The sequence below is a fragment of the Pyxicephalus adspersus genome, chromosome 6 (assembly GCF_032062135.1).
Source record: "Pyxicephalus adspersus chromosome 6, UCB_Pads_2.0, whole genome shotgun sequence".
NCBI classification, from domain to species: Eukaryota; Metazoa; Chordata; class Amphibia; order Anura; family Pyxicephalidae; genus Pyxicephalus; species Pyxicephalus adspersus.
Window position 1 is genome coordinate 90,885,251 of NC_092863.1, and position 17,796 is coordinate 90,903,046.

Consider the following 17,796-nt stretch of genomic DNA (forward strand, 5'->3'; position numbering starts at 1 on the left):
TTGCTGAAAGCTTGGTTTTGAGCTGACAGGGAGAAGCCCTCCAGCTGATAGACAGGGACGTCTGATGTATAGTAAATGCCGGACAGGCAAAGTTTTCTTTTGCTGTTTTTGTTATTTTATCTGCAACCTTCAATAAACCTGGCTGCAAGCCAGCTTAAGGCCGATACCTCGGTGTGTGATCTGAGTTGGATGAACCAGACAAGTGTCCTTTGACCCCAGCAAAGGCGATCCTGAGCGTAACCCCTCACACCCTGTACAGAAACGCTTACCCTGGGAAATGAAGCAGTAGCATAAAGGTTCCCATAATTGTGGCATTAACAGTGCTCATGTGCCTAAACATACAGATAGGAGGAAAGAGCAGGGGCTTCTTCTCACGGTCCAGTAACAGGATGGGGATGAGACAAGAGTTGTAAGTGTTACAATAGTTCATCCTTGTCACAAATGGGCTATGATGTGTGATAGAGGGTTGATGTGGATGACAAGATTCTTGTGTTTGATATGCATTTGGAGTTTATGTCCACTACAATTTTGACTGCCCTCCATTGACTGCATTTTAGTAATACTCATGGCAGTTCAGAGGAAACGTTCGACTTGCTTTGTATTTCTTCAGATGCAGCATGTCCAATTTAAATGTATGTGTACTATTGGCAAAGCAGGTCAAACACCTAAACGCTGCATTGCATTTTAATAGCAAACAATTGAGAACAAAGATTGCCCAATTAACATGAGCCCAACATTTTAGAGCGGAGTCCTTGAAGCAGTTTTAGGAGTCTGCTCTTTTGGCCCTGGATGACTCGGATATGCTCTGGGTTCTCCACTTGACTTATTTCTATGTATGGGGTGCTCTATCGCCTAGCACATATTTTGTATCTTCTGTTTATGTACTTTTTGCATTTTTCTGTAAGTAATTAAATATATTGATAAAATCACTTGCAATCTTTATTACATTTTGTGAATGACTAAAAAGGTCCCGGTTTTCTACAGTGAGTGGACATCTTCTCACTCTCTCTCTCTTAATATGTTTGATATATTTCAGCTTACCAGTCCCTAAATGTGGTGGCTGCATTACTTTTGGGCTTCCTTCCTTTTATTAGTACCCTGAAAACACATTTCATGTTCTTGGGTGACATTGCTTACTGCCACAGTTTCCATTGAATGAACTATTGTATCCTGGTACAAACTTCAAACAGGTCTGCCGCTGTTCCTTTCTAATACATGGGAGGTGGGGGAATTTGCAATGGAAACAATCAGATCTCTCATATTTGTTTTCCATCCATTCTCACCACTATATTTGACAAAAAGAAAATGTGATCAGTAGCTTTATATGCCATCTGGAGGCTAAAGAGTAGACAGGACTGAGACAGAACATGACCAAGGGAGTAAAAGTAGAGAAGTTTCTGCTCTTTAGATTGGGGGGGGGGGGGGGGGGAGTTTATAAAACTCTGGCTACACACCAAGAGCCATATTTTTAAGCAGTGACTGTGATATTTACCAAACATTCACTGCAGGTGTATCTTCTTGGTGCACACGTTTTACATTACAGTAACTTATCCCTCTGCAGTGGTTTGGTGAATTTTATATCTACTGCTTTACAATTATACACCTAAGTTTCATTTTCAGTTTACATTAATTGATCTACCCACCAATATAGTTTTAAGTACCCATTTCCTCCACTTTCTTCTCTGCAAATCTGTTGCTAATAGCCCATTGGCAGAAATGTATGTTTTACTCTTTCACAAAAAGGATATTGTGGAGTTGGAGAGAGCACAGAGAAGGGCAAATAAATTAATAAAAAAAGGAATTGAGGAGCTCAGCTATGAGGAGAGATTAGCTGAACTTATTTTATTTACCCTTGGGACATTTAAGGGGGGATATGATCACCCTGTATAAATATATAAATGGTCCATATAGAGAACTCTCTTCCCCATTATTCACTTTGAGATCATTACAAAGATTAAGAGGACACTTTGTGTCTGGAGGAAAAGAAGTTTAAGCTCTGGATAAGGAAGGGATTCTTCACTGTAAGGTCTGTGAAAATGTGGAATCAGCTCCCTCAGGAAGTAGTTTCAGCAACTACTATAGACTGCTTTAAGAAAAAGCTGGATGTTTTTCTAGAAGCACAGAAAATAACTGAGTATTAAGGGTTTAAAGTAAAAATAACAGTAACTGTTGATCCAGGGAACATGCGATTGCCTCATTTTCTCCTGTTGAAGCAAATTGTACCAGGGTTTTTTTGCCTTCCTCTGGACCAACTATGTCTTTTAGGGTTTTACATCTGGGATATGTTTATTTCCCTAGAGGTTGAACTTGATGGGCTTATGTCTTTTTTCAACCTGCTAGGTAAATGGTACAATTTATGTAAACATATTTTGTTAACAAGTCTGGTATTTGTGATGAAGAAAATGGGTTTTTGGATACAAAAGAATATGGGTAATTTGCAAATGACTGCTCCCCTTGAAAGAACCAGCAAATCTAAAATAAACCTTTCTAAATGAAAACGTACCAAAAAGCCTCAATTAGTTGGTATGGGTCACTGCCAATTCCCAAGTACTTGTGACAACTCTGAACCTTACCTGCCCCATGTAATCTGTAAAAAACAGCATGTTGGCAAGGAAAGCTGTCCAGCCTATTAGGTGGCTCACACACAAGTAACGGTAGTGAGACGGCATTGTTAACAAAGCATGTACCAGGGACTTTAGGGTCATTCGTTTCTGCACCTGAAATATAAAGTGTAAATAAAATTACAAATATGAAAGGAGAAAAGCAATTTAAAGAATTATCCACACTCAAAAGAATGAAAAACAATGACCATTGACAAAACACCACATTAGCTAACAAAACATTAAAGGTAGTGTTAAAACGGGCCTATCATTAACATTTTTACTTTATATAAAAGGGTAGATAACCCATAGCTCTTCCACTTGAAAAAAACATCTACCTGTTGATTTATAGATTTCAGAATGATTGTAAATGACCTTATACCCTTTACCAGATTTATGGCAGCAACGATTGCTTCTTAATGTCTCATGATGGCTTTTCTCTTTGGCATTTTGTTAACGCACACCTGAATGCTACAGACCAGCAAACCACCCAAACGTGTGGTCACACTTGCTTATTATCAATAAATCAAGTGTAATTGATTAGCAGCACCAGGCTGCTAAATACCCTCCAAATTTCTATAGGCAGTACAATTGTAATACATTTTTCACATGCTGCATTTTGACTTTGATATTAACAACAACGAGTGGTGTGCTGTTGTTCATCTGAGGTTGTATTTACCTAATCTTGGGAGCTGATGAGGGCCATTTACTAAACGGTCTTTTATAAATTGATAAAAAATGTCATACCACAAAACTGGAGAAATTCATTATGCGAATACATTTTTTGTAAGTCTCATTGTCAGCCTTCTAGACTGCAGCTCAGCATGGCATCATCCAGCTCTGCCAGAGAATGTAGCAAAGAAAAAGCTTTCTTCTCTATCTACCAACAAATCCTTTCATATCCCTAGACAAAATGTACCGTAACTTCAGTAAATGTATTGTGATAAGCAAACCAGTGAACTTTTACTCCAAAATGGGAAAATTTGCCTGAGAATAACTGGCACTAAATGCAGTGATTTTACTTGTGATCAGTCATAACAGAACAGAAAGGCAATTTTTTTTAATAACTTTGCATAGATGGAATGATTTGCTTGGATTTCACATGCTAATAATTCACAGGGTTCCCAGTAACTTTTCTCAAATACTCCACCCATCCCAAATAATTTGCAACAAGCACTGTCAGCCTTTTTTTTCTCCCGTTACCGGCTAACTGATAGAAAATGGCACCTTGGCAAGCACTGCCTGACCAACAAACCTCCTGCCCTTTTTAATTCTATCTGTCCCTTTTAGTTCCAATTTCTGTACCTGACTGGCAGAAGGTACAATCAATAGCAGAAAGTTGTGCCTAGGCTTGACTACACCGATGTCATCCTTTTGCAGAAGACAAGAGAACATCGATGTAGCATTATTGGATAATCCCAAGCATGGCCACTACACCCCTCTTCCCAAAGCAGGATATCTGAACCTGGAATCTGAGCTTGGATTCAAGTGCTGATCTAAGTTTGGAAGAGCTCAAATCTACATCAAAATTAACGCTCACCACTACTATTTAAGACAAGATTTAACCAGAAAGGCGGCATTAAAAGAGGTCAGCATATACAGCCTCCACATAGAGAGTACCTTCTACCTTTGAGGCTTAGGGAATGGTTGGAAGTCTGGAACTTATTTTTGGATGCTGAAAGCTTCTCTTTTCCTGATCTTTTTCCCCCAAGAAATATAACAAAGACATTTCTTTGTGCAAAGTATCAAGCTTTCATTGTGTAAATACTGTATTGCTTGGAAAATAGCATAAGGAATGCCTGTAAAATTGTCTGCAGCACATAAAATGTACTGTAAGTATTTCTAATTAATGTAACAGCTATGTGCATGGGAGATCGATCAGGACAGATTGTAAATCCTGTATTGGTCATGACAAAATCTTTCTTTGAACCTTTGCTAAAAAGTCTGATTCATCAACCTGTGATAACAAAAAGGCTGCACGTGGCTATTGATTTTTTAAATGGGATCCATTGAAAAGGGTTCTGACCTTTTCTGCCACATTGCATTTAGGAAGTTTATATCATTCTTCTTCCCCAGAATATAGCTGTGTCTGCAGTAGCACATATCTCTGCTTGGGTCAGTCCAAGTATATTAAACAATAACAACATAGCCAAGCTAGATATCAAGAGAAAAGCTAAAATGCAACATATATATAAATTATAAACTTTGATCATAGTTTAAGGCAACATTTCTTGTAACAAATAGGAATATCAAATGTGACCAGACCATGAAAGTGTTAATTAGGGAATGATAGTAACAGACAACGAAAAATTTTCCTACATTACCTATTATGGGCCATGTTCAATGTGAAATCCAACCAGGAAAACACATAAGTGAGCAAACCAGGCATTTTAAAAGGTTTCAATGTTGACTGCTATCAAAACAAGCCCTTAATGAATAAGTAGAAATTGTATGGAAAATATTAGGCTTGTACAGCACATGGCAGATAGCACATAGCTTGCAGTTTTGTATTTACCATCACATTAGAATCTATAGCAACAAAGCAAAGCCATATAATTTTCTATTTAAACTTGAAATTGCATTGTATTGACACAGTATGGAAAGGAGTATGAGCTGCTAGCATAAAAGCTATAAATTAAATCAATTTTATATATGATAGAAAACTGGACTTTTTCAATTTCCTTTCTGTCTCCACTCTGTGCCACCCAACCATAGTCTAGACCAACATTGGTCAACTTGAAAATGACAAAGTGCAGGGGGGTCTTGGCAGTGCAGCTGACACCATGAGGGCTACATTATAGTTCATGTGTTGATGTGTTTTGTGGTGTTTGAAAGCCCATTTAATCAACACCTAAAAATGTTGAACCTGCTGCTTTTGTGCTGTACCACAACATATACTAAAGAAAAAATGACCAAAATAATAACCTTCATTTTAGTATCAGTATCCGCAATACCAATTCCTGAATTAGTTTCAGTGATCACAATATTAAGCCCCTTATTGATGCCAGTGACTATAGTATTAACACCCACATTTGTGTCATTGGACACAAAAGGAACCCCCCCCCTGCTATTGGTGTCTGTGACCACAAAATCCCCCACATTGGTATCAGTAGATGCAATAAAATGCCCCAGCATTAGGCTCAGTGGTTATAAATAGAGGTTCATTAAGTGTGTTCCCCTCTTTTCACTAATAACTTTATATGTTGAGCCACCTCAATAAGCAATCAATGTATAAAAGAAGAAAAAGAATGAGGTTCACGGCTCAGGGATTGTATGAAATAATACATATGTAAATTTATTACATAGTATCAAAGGAAAACATTTACATAACGCAATCAAGTATTTTACCTTGGTCCTGTTAACACTTCACATGATCTAGGTTATATATACTACACACAGTACTTCTATGTCATCTAACAAATAAATGTGTGAAGAACCGCAAAGTCCAGACTTTATAAATAGGGAATGCAGACTGTTGCCACTTTTCAATGTGCTCAACAGCTGATGGAGCCAGCCCAAACACAGTTGGTCACACACCATAGGCAACTGGGGCACAAGGGCTCTAGACTTACTGACTTTAATAGAAAAGAAAATTAATCTTCAATCAGCAAAGAATGTCAATCTCTGCTACTATGTCTTATGTGGTGCACAGAACTACCAAAAAGTAGGGGTGCCACCAGGATGCTGTTTTACAGACCTGGCTGGTAAAATGAAACATGTTGGCCATGTATTTAGAATATATAACATAAAGGTAGCAGGTTTGCATGGTTGCCAAAAAAGTCGTCAATCTCTATTTCCAATTATGACACAGTAGGATGGAAATTAAGATGGATTGCTATGGAGCCCCTTTTTGTCTCTCTAGTGGTAAGATAAAAGTCCTCTGAATGTAACAAAAAGGACAACACACAAGGGTTTTTTGTAGGCACATGGTGTGCAGCCAGTTAGACATTACATTTCTCATTTTTCAGCAGACTCTGTATACCGATTGACTGATTTGGCAGAAATTAGAAAGAGGGAGAAGAAGAGTCATACGGAGGGGTGTCACTCTTGAGGGGACGTTATTTTAACACAACCCTCAGAGTAGTCATGTCAAGTTTTATGTTTGATAAGCTATGCATTTCATATCAGAACAAAGATAACTGTCTTTTCCTGCAGCACTGCTCAGTCATCATAAGGTGTCGGAAGGAAATGTCTATTTTTTATATCTCTAGATTTTTTTTTACAACTTGACAGGTTTATATTTTATGCAGTTATTTTGTATCTCTTTGCAACTTCTTAGCAATTTCATAAAAAAAAGGATTGAATGTATTATAAAAATGGCTAAAACTGCATATAAATTTGAAGCTTGGGATACATTACCATGATATAATTGCCTCCAACAGGTGACTTAACTCTTTTTGGGACTAGTTATAAAGTGATAATCAGATAATGGATGATAATAGCTTTGTTCGCCCTTCGCCTCCCCTTTTTTTTTTTTTTTTTTGCAACTTTTTGCAATTGTTGTTAAATCTGTTCTGATCACCCCTTTTATATTTGGTATTGATATGTACATTGTACTTCCTGTGCTTTATTCTTTTGTGTATTTGCCTTATTGAGTTTCTCAAAAAAATGTAAATATGAAGAAGGTTAATAAATTCTGACTGCAGAAGACTACAAGCATTCAGATGAAGGTTAATTGAAAGACTTTATAGTAAAGCCAAGCTGGAAACCCCAAAAATGTAATATAATGCAGCTTATCTGCATTTGTTCATCTCCATTACATTAGTGGTTTACAAAAGATGATGCACTTAGTTGTGCATGAGGACACAACATTTCTGGAGACATCAGCAAGTCATTTCTGCAGTTGCTAAAAGTGTTCCTAGTGCAAAACAAGAAGACTAATGCAACCACCACATGAATGGCTGGTAAGTTGCAATATATTACATTACTGCCCATGTTTGGTTCTCCTTTGGGCATATCTAATACAGCACTTTGGGGATTGAGGAAAGGAATTGAGGCCATAAACCAATGTGCAATATTCACCCTGCAAGAGACCTATTTCCTTAGCTTTACAATTGTAGTGATAATTTACTTTGCCAAGAATACCAAGAATAAACAGGAAAAAAAGGGCTCTGCTTGCAAATCCTTGGATGGTAGAGATCAGCAGAACTTTTACTCATTTATATGGCAAAGTGAAATATCTCATACAAGAGAGTAATTCAATTTATTCTATTAATGGCCGATATTCCTTTAAATCAACCCCATTGTGCCTGCTGGCTTCTTGGAATTGCACTCGGCCTTGACAACTCATTCTCCAACATACAGAAAAATAATATATTGTAGATAGAATGATGCATGTTTGTCATTTTAAAAAAAACAGAAGCAGAAAGTCTGCTGTATCCACCTACTCTATAAACATTTTCATTTTAATATTTTCTGTTCTAATTTTCTTATCTGCAATGGGGTTACGACACAACTAATGGAAACGCTTTTTTTTTTTTACCTGCACTTTCTCTTGGTTTTCCAGTTGTGTTTATGTTTTTTGTTCTAATTTTCTTTCCTGTGAAGGGGTGGCGACAACGCTAACAGAAACGCTTTTTTATTTACCCAAGCTTCCTCTTGGTTTTCCCAGTTGTGTTTATATTATCCCAAGTGCCCAATGCTTGGCTATTCCTAAACTATTCTGGTTTGGCACGGAGAACCATGATTATATGACTACATTGACCATTTCAAGAGACAGCCTGTTGGCACTGCTACCCTCAGGATCCCAATTGGGAAAACTAGCTGGATTTTAGGGATGCTGACTTCAACTTGCACCCACCTCTTTCCCAAACAATGCAGATGAATGGAGAGCCCCATCCAACTTTGGCACCCACTTACTATGATATACTTAAAGTATAATTACTAGATATTATCCATTATGCGCATACACATATACTACAAAGATATGCATACTTTGCCAACAACATCATGGAGTAATATACTCTTAAAGAGGTCCGATTGCTTTTTATTGTTATCACAGTGATTGATTGTTGACAGGGATGGATAGACATGTATATTTAAATGGTCCTTCAGTATGAGACAAATTAAAGCCTAATTCTGGCTAATATTTCTCAAGCAGCAGTCCCTTGTGGATGACCTCCGTGTCATGTTGCACCAACATTTGTGCCACCTTTGTTGAACAGCTTGGCTTGTTTAAAGAAGAGTAGGAATAACAGAATTACTGCAAGAATCAGCAACTAATAATGTAACAGGGAGGTATCAGAAAAGCAAAACTTTTGGGTTATTGTAGGTTACAAAAAAAAAAAAAAAAAACACATTACATAAATGATGCATACATAAATTCTTTTCATCCATGCCTGCTAAACATATTTTACATGAAGCCTTCAACTTTTGAAAAAATAGAAAGCCATTCCTATTTTTTATTTTCTATATTTTTTGTCCTCTGATACAGACACAGAGTCAGGTTGGTTTTGCATCCAGCTGCTAACATATCCAATATATGTTTGCCTTTGCTCTTTGATTTCTATTTATAATGGCTGTGTGCATTCTTTAGTGTGCGAACAAAGAACACGGCCTGGCAGGGTGATATTGTTCATGGTTACAATTGAGCGCCATTGTAACCAGAAGCCTTGGACACAATGACAACTGAACACAATTATCAGTCAGTGGGACTGCAAGGTTCACAGTCTGACCCAGAAAACCTACCTGTCGCACACTATGCAGTTTTTGACACTTACAAATGATTTTCATCAAAAGATTGGAATTTATTAAATTACATATTTGCTAAATTATATTTTTCATTCATAATCTTTCTTTTTTGTGTTGTGCTGTATCCAGTTGGGAAAATTTCCTCTTAGAGTGCTGTTGGAGAAACTGTCTGCCTTGGGTGGATATTGATTCACCTCTGGTAACAAGATTTTTAAATATTAGTAAATACCCCCAGTAGAGTAGTGTTAGTAGTAGATGCAGTATATACTTGAAAGTTTCTCTATATTAGTGCTCCTAAATACATGTGTAAAAAAAAAAAAATTAAAAGTGGAACTTAAGTCCACAAGCAAGCGGGTCATTATTGCAGAAGGGAACAGGCGATATTCCTTCTGCAATAATCTTTATTACCTGCCTTATCGCTCAAGGTATCTGTTAAAAATAAAAAAATGAAAAACTTCCACTCAGGAATTATGTAATCCCGGCCAATCAAGATGGCAGAAGATCCTGTCCAGGAAGAGAAGGAAGAAGGTGGTGGTGCCCTACAAGTAAACAGGGACAGGCAAGTATCGCTGGTTTAGTGCCACTTTAAAGACAAAGTGATCATTCCAGTTGAAGTTTATAATGATTTAGGCTGTCATTTAGAAACCAGATTTCAGGCTGTCAGAGAAGTCAGGAGGAGGAGGCGAAGAAGAAACCAAGATCCCTATGGTAACTTTAAAACAGTTACAAAATAAAAAACCAAAGAGTGGCATGTGTGCTATGGCCAGATAAGATCAAAAAAGTGCTATAGCCAGATAAGATCAAAATCAAACTTTTTGGCCTGAACACCAAACAATACATATAAAAAATCCAGTATAGCTCACCATCCAAAGGACCATGCCTATAGTAAAGCATTAGGGTGGTAGCATTCTGTTGTGGGTGGACAGTTTGCTGCAGGGGCTGAGATATTGCAAGACTAAGGGAAAATAGTTTGGGCAAAATACTGTCAAATACTTAGGGAAAACCTGAAGACCTGAAAATTGTCAGTGGGAAGAAGCACCGTCACTACTTCATCCCCTTTACTTCTTTAGTCCCACAGGGATAAGGAGGAAAAAGTCCTATAAGTGTTACTGAAATACAGACGAAAAAAAAAAAAACAACAGTACTCGTAATGTGCCAGAGAGGGCTGTGTGGTATGACAATGCTAAATACAGATCAGAACTAAATAGACAAAAATGCAAATCCTTTGTCAAGTACAAGAGACCCCATATGATTGTAGCCATTTAGCTAGAGATCAACTTCAACACCAACTTCAACTGATTGTCTAGTAAGCAAAGCATTTCCCTACCTATAGTGGTTCAGGGATGCCTTAGATTGAATGTCTTTTATATCACTTTTTGTTTTTGTAATTGATCCCTATTGTGATTTGCACTTTGGATGCTATATAAATGAATATATTTAAATATCTCTTTTTGCCAAGTAAACACCAGTCTTTTCTCATTATTTCCTCATTTATACTGAAAATATATTATACTTCAATTCAATAATAAATGTGTATTTCGTTCTAGTGTACAATCTCTTGGTATAAAAACCAAACAATAACACTGTACAACTTCTTTAAATTAGAACATAGGGAAAGTTGTATATATTGATGGTGCAGCCAAGCTCATTGAGAGCAATTAGAGGACAGCAATTCTGTCTTTATAACCGAATGTGACATGGGAATAGAAAAGTTTTATTTGGAATAAGAACTGTAGTACATAAAATTACTATAGAGAGAAATTTCTTGGATTTAGACTTCTTAGAATAACATGTTAATGTGTTAGGAAGCCTTTTTAAAAATTATGGAGCACAATTACCACTTTTAAATAGGGTTTCTACAACACATAACAATCAAGCCATAAAATTTTAAATATTTTCAAGCCAAAAATAACTATTAAAATGTTTATACTTTCAATTCATACATTTTCTTAAAAACATTTTTAAATTTTGATAATTCAGCACCGATTTTTACCTATTCAGGTGGTTTTGGCAGTGAACAAGGGTCCTCTGGCTAGCTCTTCTGTTGGATCAGACCAAACAGGGGAATAGGACCCTTGATATCTCTGGATGGCCAGTCACTGACTTTCCAATTATCTGTTCTTGGATGATTTTTTTTTTTTTTTTTGTAGTCACGTGTTCTTGTGTAGAGAAAGAACACTCCCTGTGTTCTTGGATAGAGAATCTCTTGGACAGGGCGATGTATCCTCAAGTCTTGGGTGAGCACCTCATTCCCCCAGCCAGGTCATTGAAAATGGGTCGTGGATGGGTATTCAAGCATGACAATGACCCAATACACACAGCCAAGGCAACAAAGGAGTGGCTCAAGAAGAAGCACATGAGGACTGGTTTATAGGGGATCAAATACTTATGTCACTCATTACTAAGCACATCAAGCTCTGACTTTTGAGCACTGGGTTTTTGAGGTTTTTTTGGGGGGGGGTTGAGGGAAAGGTGGAAAGGAATTGCATGGCCCCCTCACCTTCTTAAAAGAAAACCCCAGGCTAAAAGGAAAATAAATAAAAGATAAGTAAAAGTGGACCTGTAGTGGGAATTACTGGTTTGAATTTTTTTCATGCAGAATAAATAGCAAAGTTAATTTTAAACCTGCCTGTTAAAGTCCCTTTTCTCAGCTACTAATCAAGAATAAGCAAACTTTTTAGGTGCCCCCTATTCTGCTGTTCAGGATGCCCTTGTTCTTTCCAACATATACAGTCAGATATCATAGCATTGCTATACATCTGGAGGATGCACAGTATATCTCCATGGACTTTAAACAGATGACATATTTTATAAGGTATTTTATGAGATGTTTTAATAGCTTTCTGTAGCAGGAAAATATTTGTACAAGACAATTTTTATTGCTGTCATTCATGCAGAAAACAGGTTTTCCAGGAGTAAACCTGGTGAGGAATGATTTTCTGCCTACTGGAAGTATAAAGTTAAATAAAGAGGTCAGAAAGAAATCAGATGATTGTCATGGGAAATGATCTTTCTTCCAGTGACAGATAAAAGAATGAGTGCTGTACACAGTGTTCTATGAAGAGGGGATAGGGGTGGACGAGCGAGCTTTTCTACAGATGCACAGTGACTGTTCCTGATCAGTTTTTCATGAATCCATCATGGCATGAAAGACTTCAGGGGCAAATGTCAGACTTTCGTCCAAGATGAGCGTGACTGTTAATCTTACGCTAGAATCATCATGTGTGTGTCGCTTAGGCTCTTGGAAAACACAAAACAAAGACAAAATATAACCCTAGCAGATACCCTACAAACCCAAAGTACAGAAATTTGGGACTTCACAGTATTACCAAAACATTTGAACAATTGAACAGGGTGCCAAATTTTATATTGCATGTACATCTCTTAAAGCAACTCAGTAAAATAAAGGTTCACGATAAACAGCTCCTCCAAGACGACCTGAAATACTCCCCCTTTTCTGTTGCACAGGCCGTGATCTCTGCAATTGTGAAAAAAGATGTCCACTAAACATCCTGCAGGACCAAACACTTCCAGACATCTCCATTTCATGCCCCCCTGCTGTATTGTGTGGTCTGATTTGCTGGAAACAAAAGCCCACCTTGCAATTCGCAAGCATTACGCCATCACAGACAAAGTGATCATGATATTTTGCAGCTTTACACAGGCCATGCCCAATCATGAGTCAAAGTACAGGGTCAGGTAGGGTTAGGCGGCTGAATTGCAGAATTACTGCAATATTTGCTTTTTCCACTAAGGTGTGGTCAAGTGCCAACCAAGAGCTTAAAGAACTAAATCATTTAATACTCACTGGTCCCTGTTGTGTTGCAGGTGCCGGTATCTTCTACCTTCTGGATGCAATTTTTTGTCTTGATTGGCTGGACTGACGTAACTTTTCGAAGCTCATTCACACCTGACAACTGCAGGGGATAACCAGCAACCCTGACAGCTAAAGCAGGGGATTAGGCAAGTAAAAATGCTTATTGTAGACATCACCATCACATATTGGAGACATCACCTGTCCCTTTCTGCAATAACACCCTGCATTTTGAAAAATTTTTGTATAAGGCTTGCAAGTTATTGGGTATTATTTGCAAAGCAATTTTTTCCACATTTACCAAGCGAATTATCTCTGTCAGAATGGTAATGGACTTTGCTACGTGACCAGCCTAAGCCTCTTTAGTAAATCCACCCCTTTATGCATTTAGTTGTAACCTGGGTGAGAATATTGTTGCTTTTTATAAGCTGTATTAGTGTACTACCAAATTTTGAAAATTTGGTATCTTGCAGCTCATGAGATCTCCTATCACCCAACAGTCTACAACAATTATCGCTGTAGTATTTAAAAAACAGAAGTACTGCAAATATAGACTGTTGTACCTGATTCTATGGATGGTCTGTACTCAGAAAATACTACATATAGAAACCCAAAATCAATTAGATCTTCCAGTCTTGGCTCCAAAGTTGGTCAAGCAAGCTTGGAGATCCAATTTTGTTATTTGCTGACAGCCATTTCATTTTACCTTCACTGCTTACAAACTGGAACATATAGAGAAGATATGACAATCACAAAAAAGTGAGATATATAAATATAGCTATGGTAAGCATTTGTTGGATCTTATTCTTCTACACCTTTTGATGGTTGAGTTTTAAGACAAAACAAAGTGATAGCAATACTCCCCTAACACTGCAGTGCGGAATGTGAAACAAAAACATCATCCAGAGGCTATTAAACTGCACTGAAGTGTTAAAAAAAGGTAATTGTTTATTAAGTAAATTCTACATTTTCCTGTTTTTATGGTTTCCTTGCTATTCTTTGGATTCCCTAAAGTCTTAACTGTTGTTAAAAAACTAAGAGTTTGTAATCCCTGTAGAATAGTAATATATGTAAAACAAGAAGTTATTACTTTGTTCTCGGAGGATTAGCAGCCATAAAGGGCACTTGAGAATAAAAGAAAGAACATCATTTAATAGCAAGTACGACAACGATCATACTATTGATAAAATTTTAAAACTGGAAAGGATGTCTGTGGTTTAGTATTTTCTGGCCCATCTATCGGGAATAGGTACATGGTATGTAATCATGGTTAAAAGCGGGGGAAAAAACAAAACTTGTCATTATAGAGGTCAAGCCATTGATCCCTCTTCAAAGTCCAGTAGGTCTAGCGCTGTCTGGAATTCCTTCCTTCCAGGGCACAGTGGACAGCGGGAATGACCCTCTTCCTTTTACATCATCTAACCTTACAATGTGCATGCATGGGGTCCGGGGACGTGTCTCACTGTGCATGCATTGAAAGCCCCTTCTGTGCATGCCCAATCTCGAAGGAAGGCAGCCCGCAGTCTCCTGCGATATGTGCTGTATGTATCCCAGGAGGCTGCAGGTTACCCTTTCACTCTTTACTGCTACGACAGTAAAGACAGAAGGGAAGGGGTTTTTTACCCTTTTATAGAATGTAAAAAATGTGGTTTTAAATACACAATGAATGCTAATGTAAAATGTACCTGTTTTTTCATTACTTCAATTCATGATTGATCAGCAGAGAATAACAATCATTAATTCTGAGGAACCTGAAACTGGATGTCCTCTTTCTTTGAAATACCTGTTTTTATATAAACTTTACTTCGAGGGAAAAAAAAAAAGTCAAATCAGGTAAAGTTGGTAATAAGAGCAGTAGAAGTACTTGCTGAAAACACAACATGAGGTTTATTTTTAATTTGGATAAAAGAAAAAGTCTGAAATGTCATGGACTTCCCAGAGGCTTTTAAAATGCAAAGTGCTGATTTCTTGTAAAAACTGAATATAAAAGGAACGCAAGATATAAAAAGAAGAAAAAATCATCATACGGCCATTTACTTACTTACTAATTCACTGACACATTTATGCTAAGCTTATATCAGCTCCTAAAAATATTGTAAAATGATATGTTCATCTATGCCATGGAAACCTTAAATATACTCAGGGAGTGTATTTCAGAACACAACAATTTCTACAATGAAATATTTCATTACAGGGACGGTTAGATATATTTTTGGGAGCCAGGAAGTAAGTCCACAGCCATCCTCTAATCATTGACCAATTTAAGTTGGGGGCATGACAGTGCACTATAGACCGGTTGGGATCTTTTTTTTTTTGGTCTCACAGCTTAGTCACAGTCACCCAGGTTAGTTAAAGGGTCATACATGGTTCTCCAGCACTGCAGGCATGCCGTACATTATAGTGTGCAGACTATCATTTCTATTTTTCCACAATTTCCAAAAACAGTACAACCCTCTCTTGTCCATTAACACTGAACTTAGAGTAAACCTAAAACTTGCTCCATACCTTCCTTAGTCTACGATTGGCTTGCAAAAGTCTTTCACTTACCTGTGTTATCAAGTCTTCTCTGCCACTGCTGACAGCACAACAAAACACCAACATCAGCTCATCTGAATTGTGTGATTCTACTCTTGCAGGCACATACAAGACATACAAGACGTACAACCCTGAACTGCTTTGTGACACCACGGATTGTAAGTTTAGCAAAAGTCTGTTTAAACACTGATAACAGTATAGTAAATTTCAGCAAGGACAGAGGTTTTACCAGATCACAGCATTGCCTCTTACACACTGTATCATCACACATGGATAATCGTAGTTAAAACCATACACAAAGCCATACCCTAATGAATTAAACAACAAAAAAAGCTGAAGAGGAAAAACCAAACCATTCCAGATCCAGAGGAAACAGCTTAATGATCATGTTATTCAATGGGACAGAAAATGATGTGGGCCGCTAAAACTTCTAATACTTGTTATGTCAAGTCACAATGTAGAAATGGGACAAATTGATTTTTAGCATAGGAGAGGACAATCTGGATCACCATCAACTCCTGTCTAATCTATTGAGGATTGTACAAAAATTGCAGGAATTATTATGTAAAGTGGTGGAGACATTGCAAAGAATGCATATTTTTTCAGCCAATTGGTGGCTCTATCAAGAGTTTATGATCACTAAAAGTAAAAACTTGTGCAACCAACCACAGTCTGCCTTTTGTTTTATTTTAGTGCTTGCACCCTAAAAAAGTGTTGTATTTTGAGCAAATTAAACTGTATAAAAGAAAATAAAGTGAAGTTTAGATTTTTAATTATATAAATATTTATAAATGAAATTAGATGCCAAAAACAGAAAATTGGATTCAGACTACCAGACTTCCCCTATGCTCTCCAAGGTTCCTACAACTAGCTAAGAAACCAAAAAATATTAATTCAATAAAAAAATAGAACTACTGACCTGATTTTTATTTTCTTCTGCTCACCTCTATCTTAAAATATTCTCAATCATCAACATAGAAGAAGCACACAGCAAAGTGAAATCAGCTTTGTTAGTTTGGAATAATTCTCCTAGATCAGTGGCTGATTGAATGCTTTAAATCAGCATAACCAATAACCAGTCATGGCATTACCCTTTTCAACTTGGTAAACCATTATTTTGATGTGTATTCATATACTATCATTTTGGTTTTTTTTTTTTTAAATCACAGGGCTCCTATTTAAGGTGGTTATTTAAAAATAAAAATATAAAATACAAACTACAGATGCACAGTTACATGATAATGTAGAACGAAGGTCAAAGTTTAGATGTGTCCACACATTTGTTCTCTACTAAATCACTGATAGATAAAAGGAAATAATTGCAGGATTCCTGGAGTCAAAGCAATGCTGATTAATTGTCCAATTACACCTTCTATAATTAATCCTGAAATCAAACGAATCATGGCTGTGCACTATCATTAGCAGAACTAGATTGTTTTAAAACGAAAGGAAGGTCAGGGAGCAGCAAATCGTCAACATGGAAAATGGAAACATTTTATGCAAAGATTTTTATATATTGAATCCACGTTTTGCTAATCTTCTTCTAGAGTTAGTTCGAAAAACAAGATGTTTAGTAGATACTGGAGGGTTTACCACTTGGCAAAAGTTTACATTTTTCAGGGTCTTTATTGTCAACATTATGAGAAATTCAAATTCTCCATTTTGGATTTTTTTATTTTACATTGGGAAGATAAAACAGAAGTAAATGGAATGCAAAAAAGGGACTGGTAATACGTTTCAAAGCGGGACAAAGGTTCCTCCTGACAACAACCCTGACAGTACAGGACATTGGTGGGAGAAACTACTGAGAGCTTGAGGGTACCCAACAGGTCAATACTTCCAGACATGAAGTTGAACAACTACTGAGTACACTCTGTATCTATAGGTATCAACAGATTAAAATATAACACCATACATGCATGGTTAGTCAAGCAATATAAAATGCAGGGTTATGCTTAAAGCGACTAAAAGTAGACATCCTAAAATGTTTATTATTGGAAAAAAAAAGCATTCCTTAAATTACTGTTACACATGCATATTTCTCAGTGCTTTTAAAAGTAGAACAGGTTCTGGACTTGTTAGAACAATTAGGTCGTCAATACCTCCCCAGGATGAATTTTACAAGCCTAGTTATGTCTGGGGTATTCTTGCAAAAAG

General features: G+C 37.0%; 1 protein-coding gene across 1 annotated transcript in view; it reads right to left on the minus strand.

The window, feature by feature from the left end:
* SLC45A2 (solute carrier family 45 member 2) overlaps positions 1–17,796 on the minus strand; it is a 63,049-nt gene that overhangs the window by 23,486 nt on the left and 21,767 nt on the right. Inside the window, exon 4 of the mRNA XM_072416572.1 lies at positions 2,574–2,717. Within this exon, the coding sequence (XP_072272673.1) occupies positions 2,574–2,717 (144 nt within the window). The remainder of the gene's footprint in view (positions 1–2,573; positions 2,718–17,796) is intronic.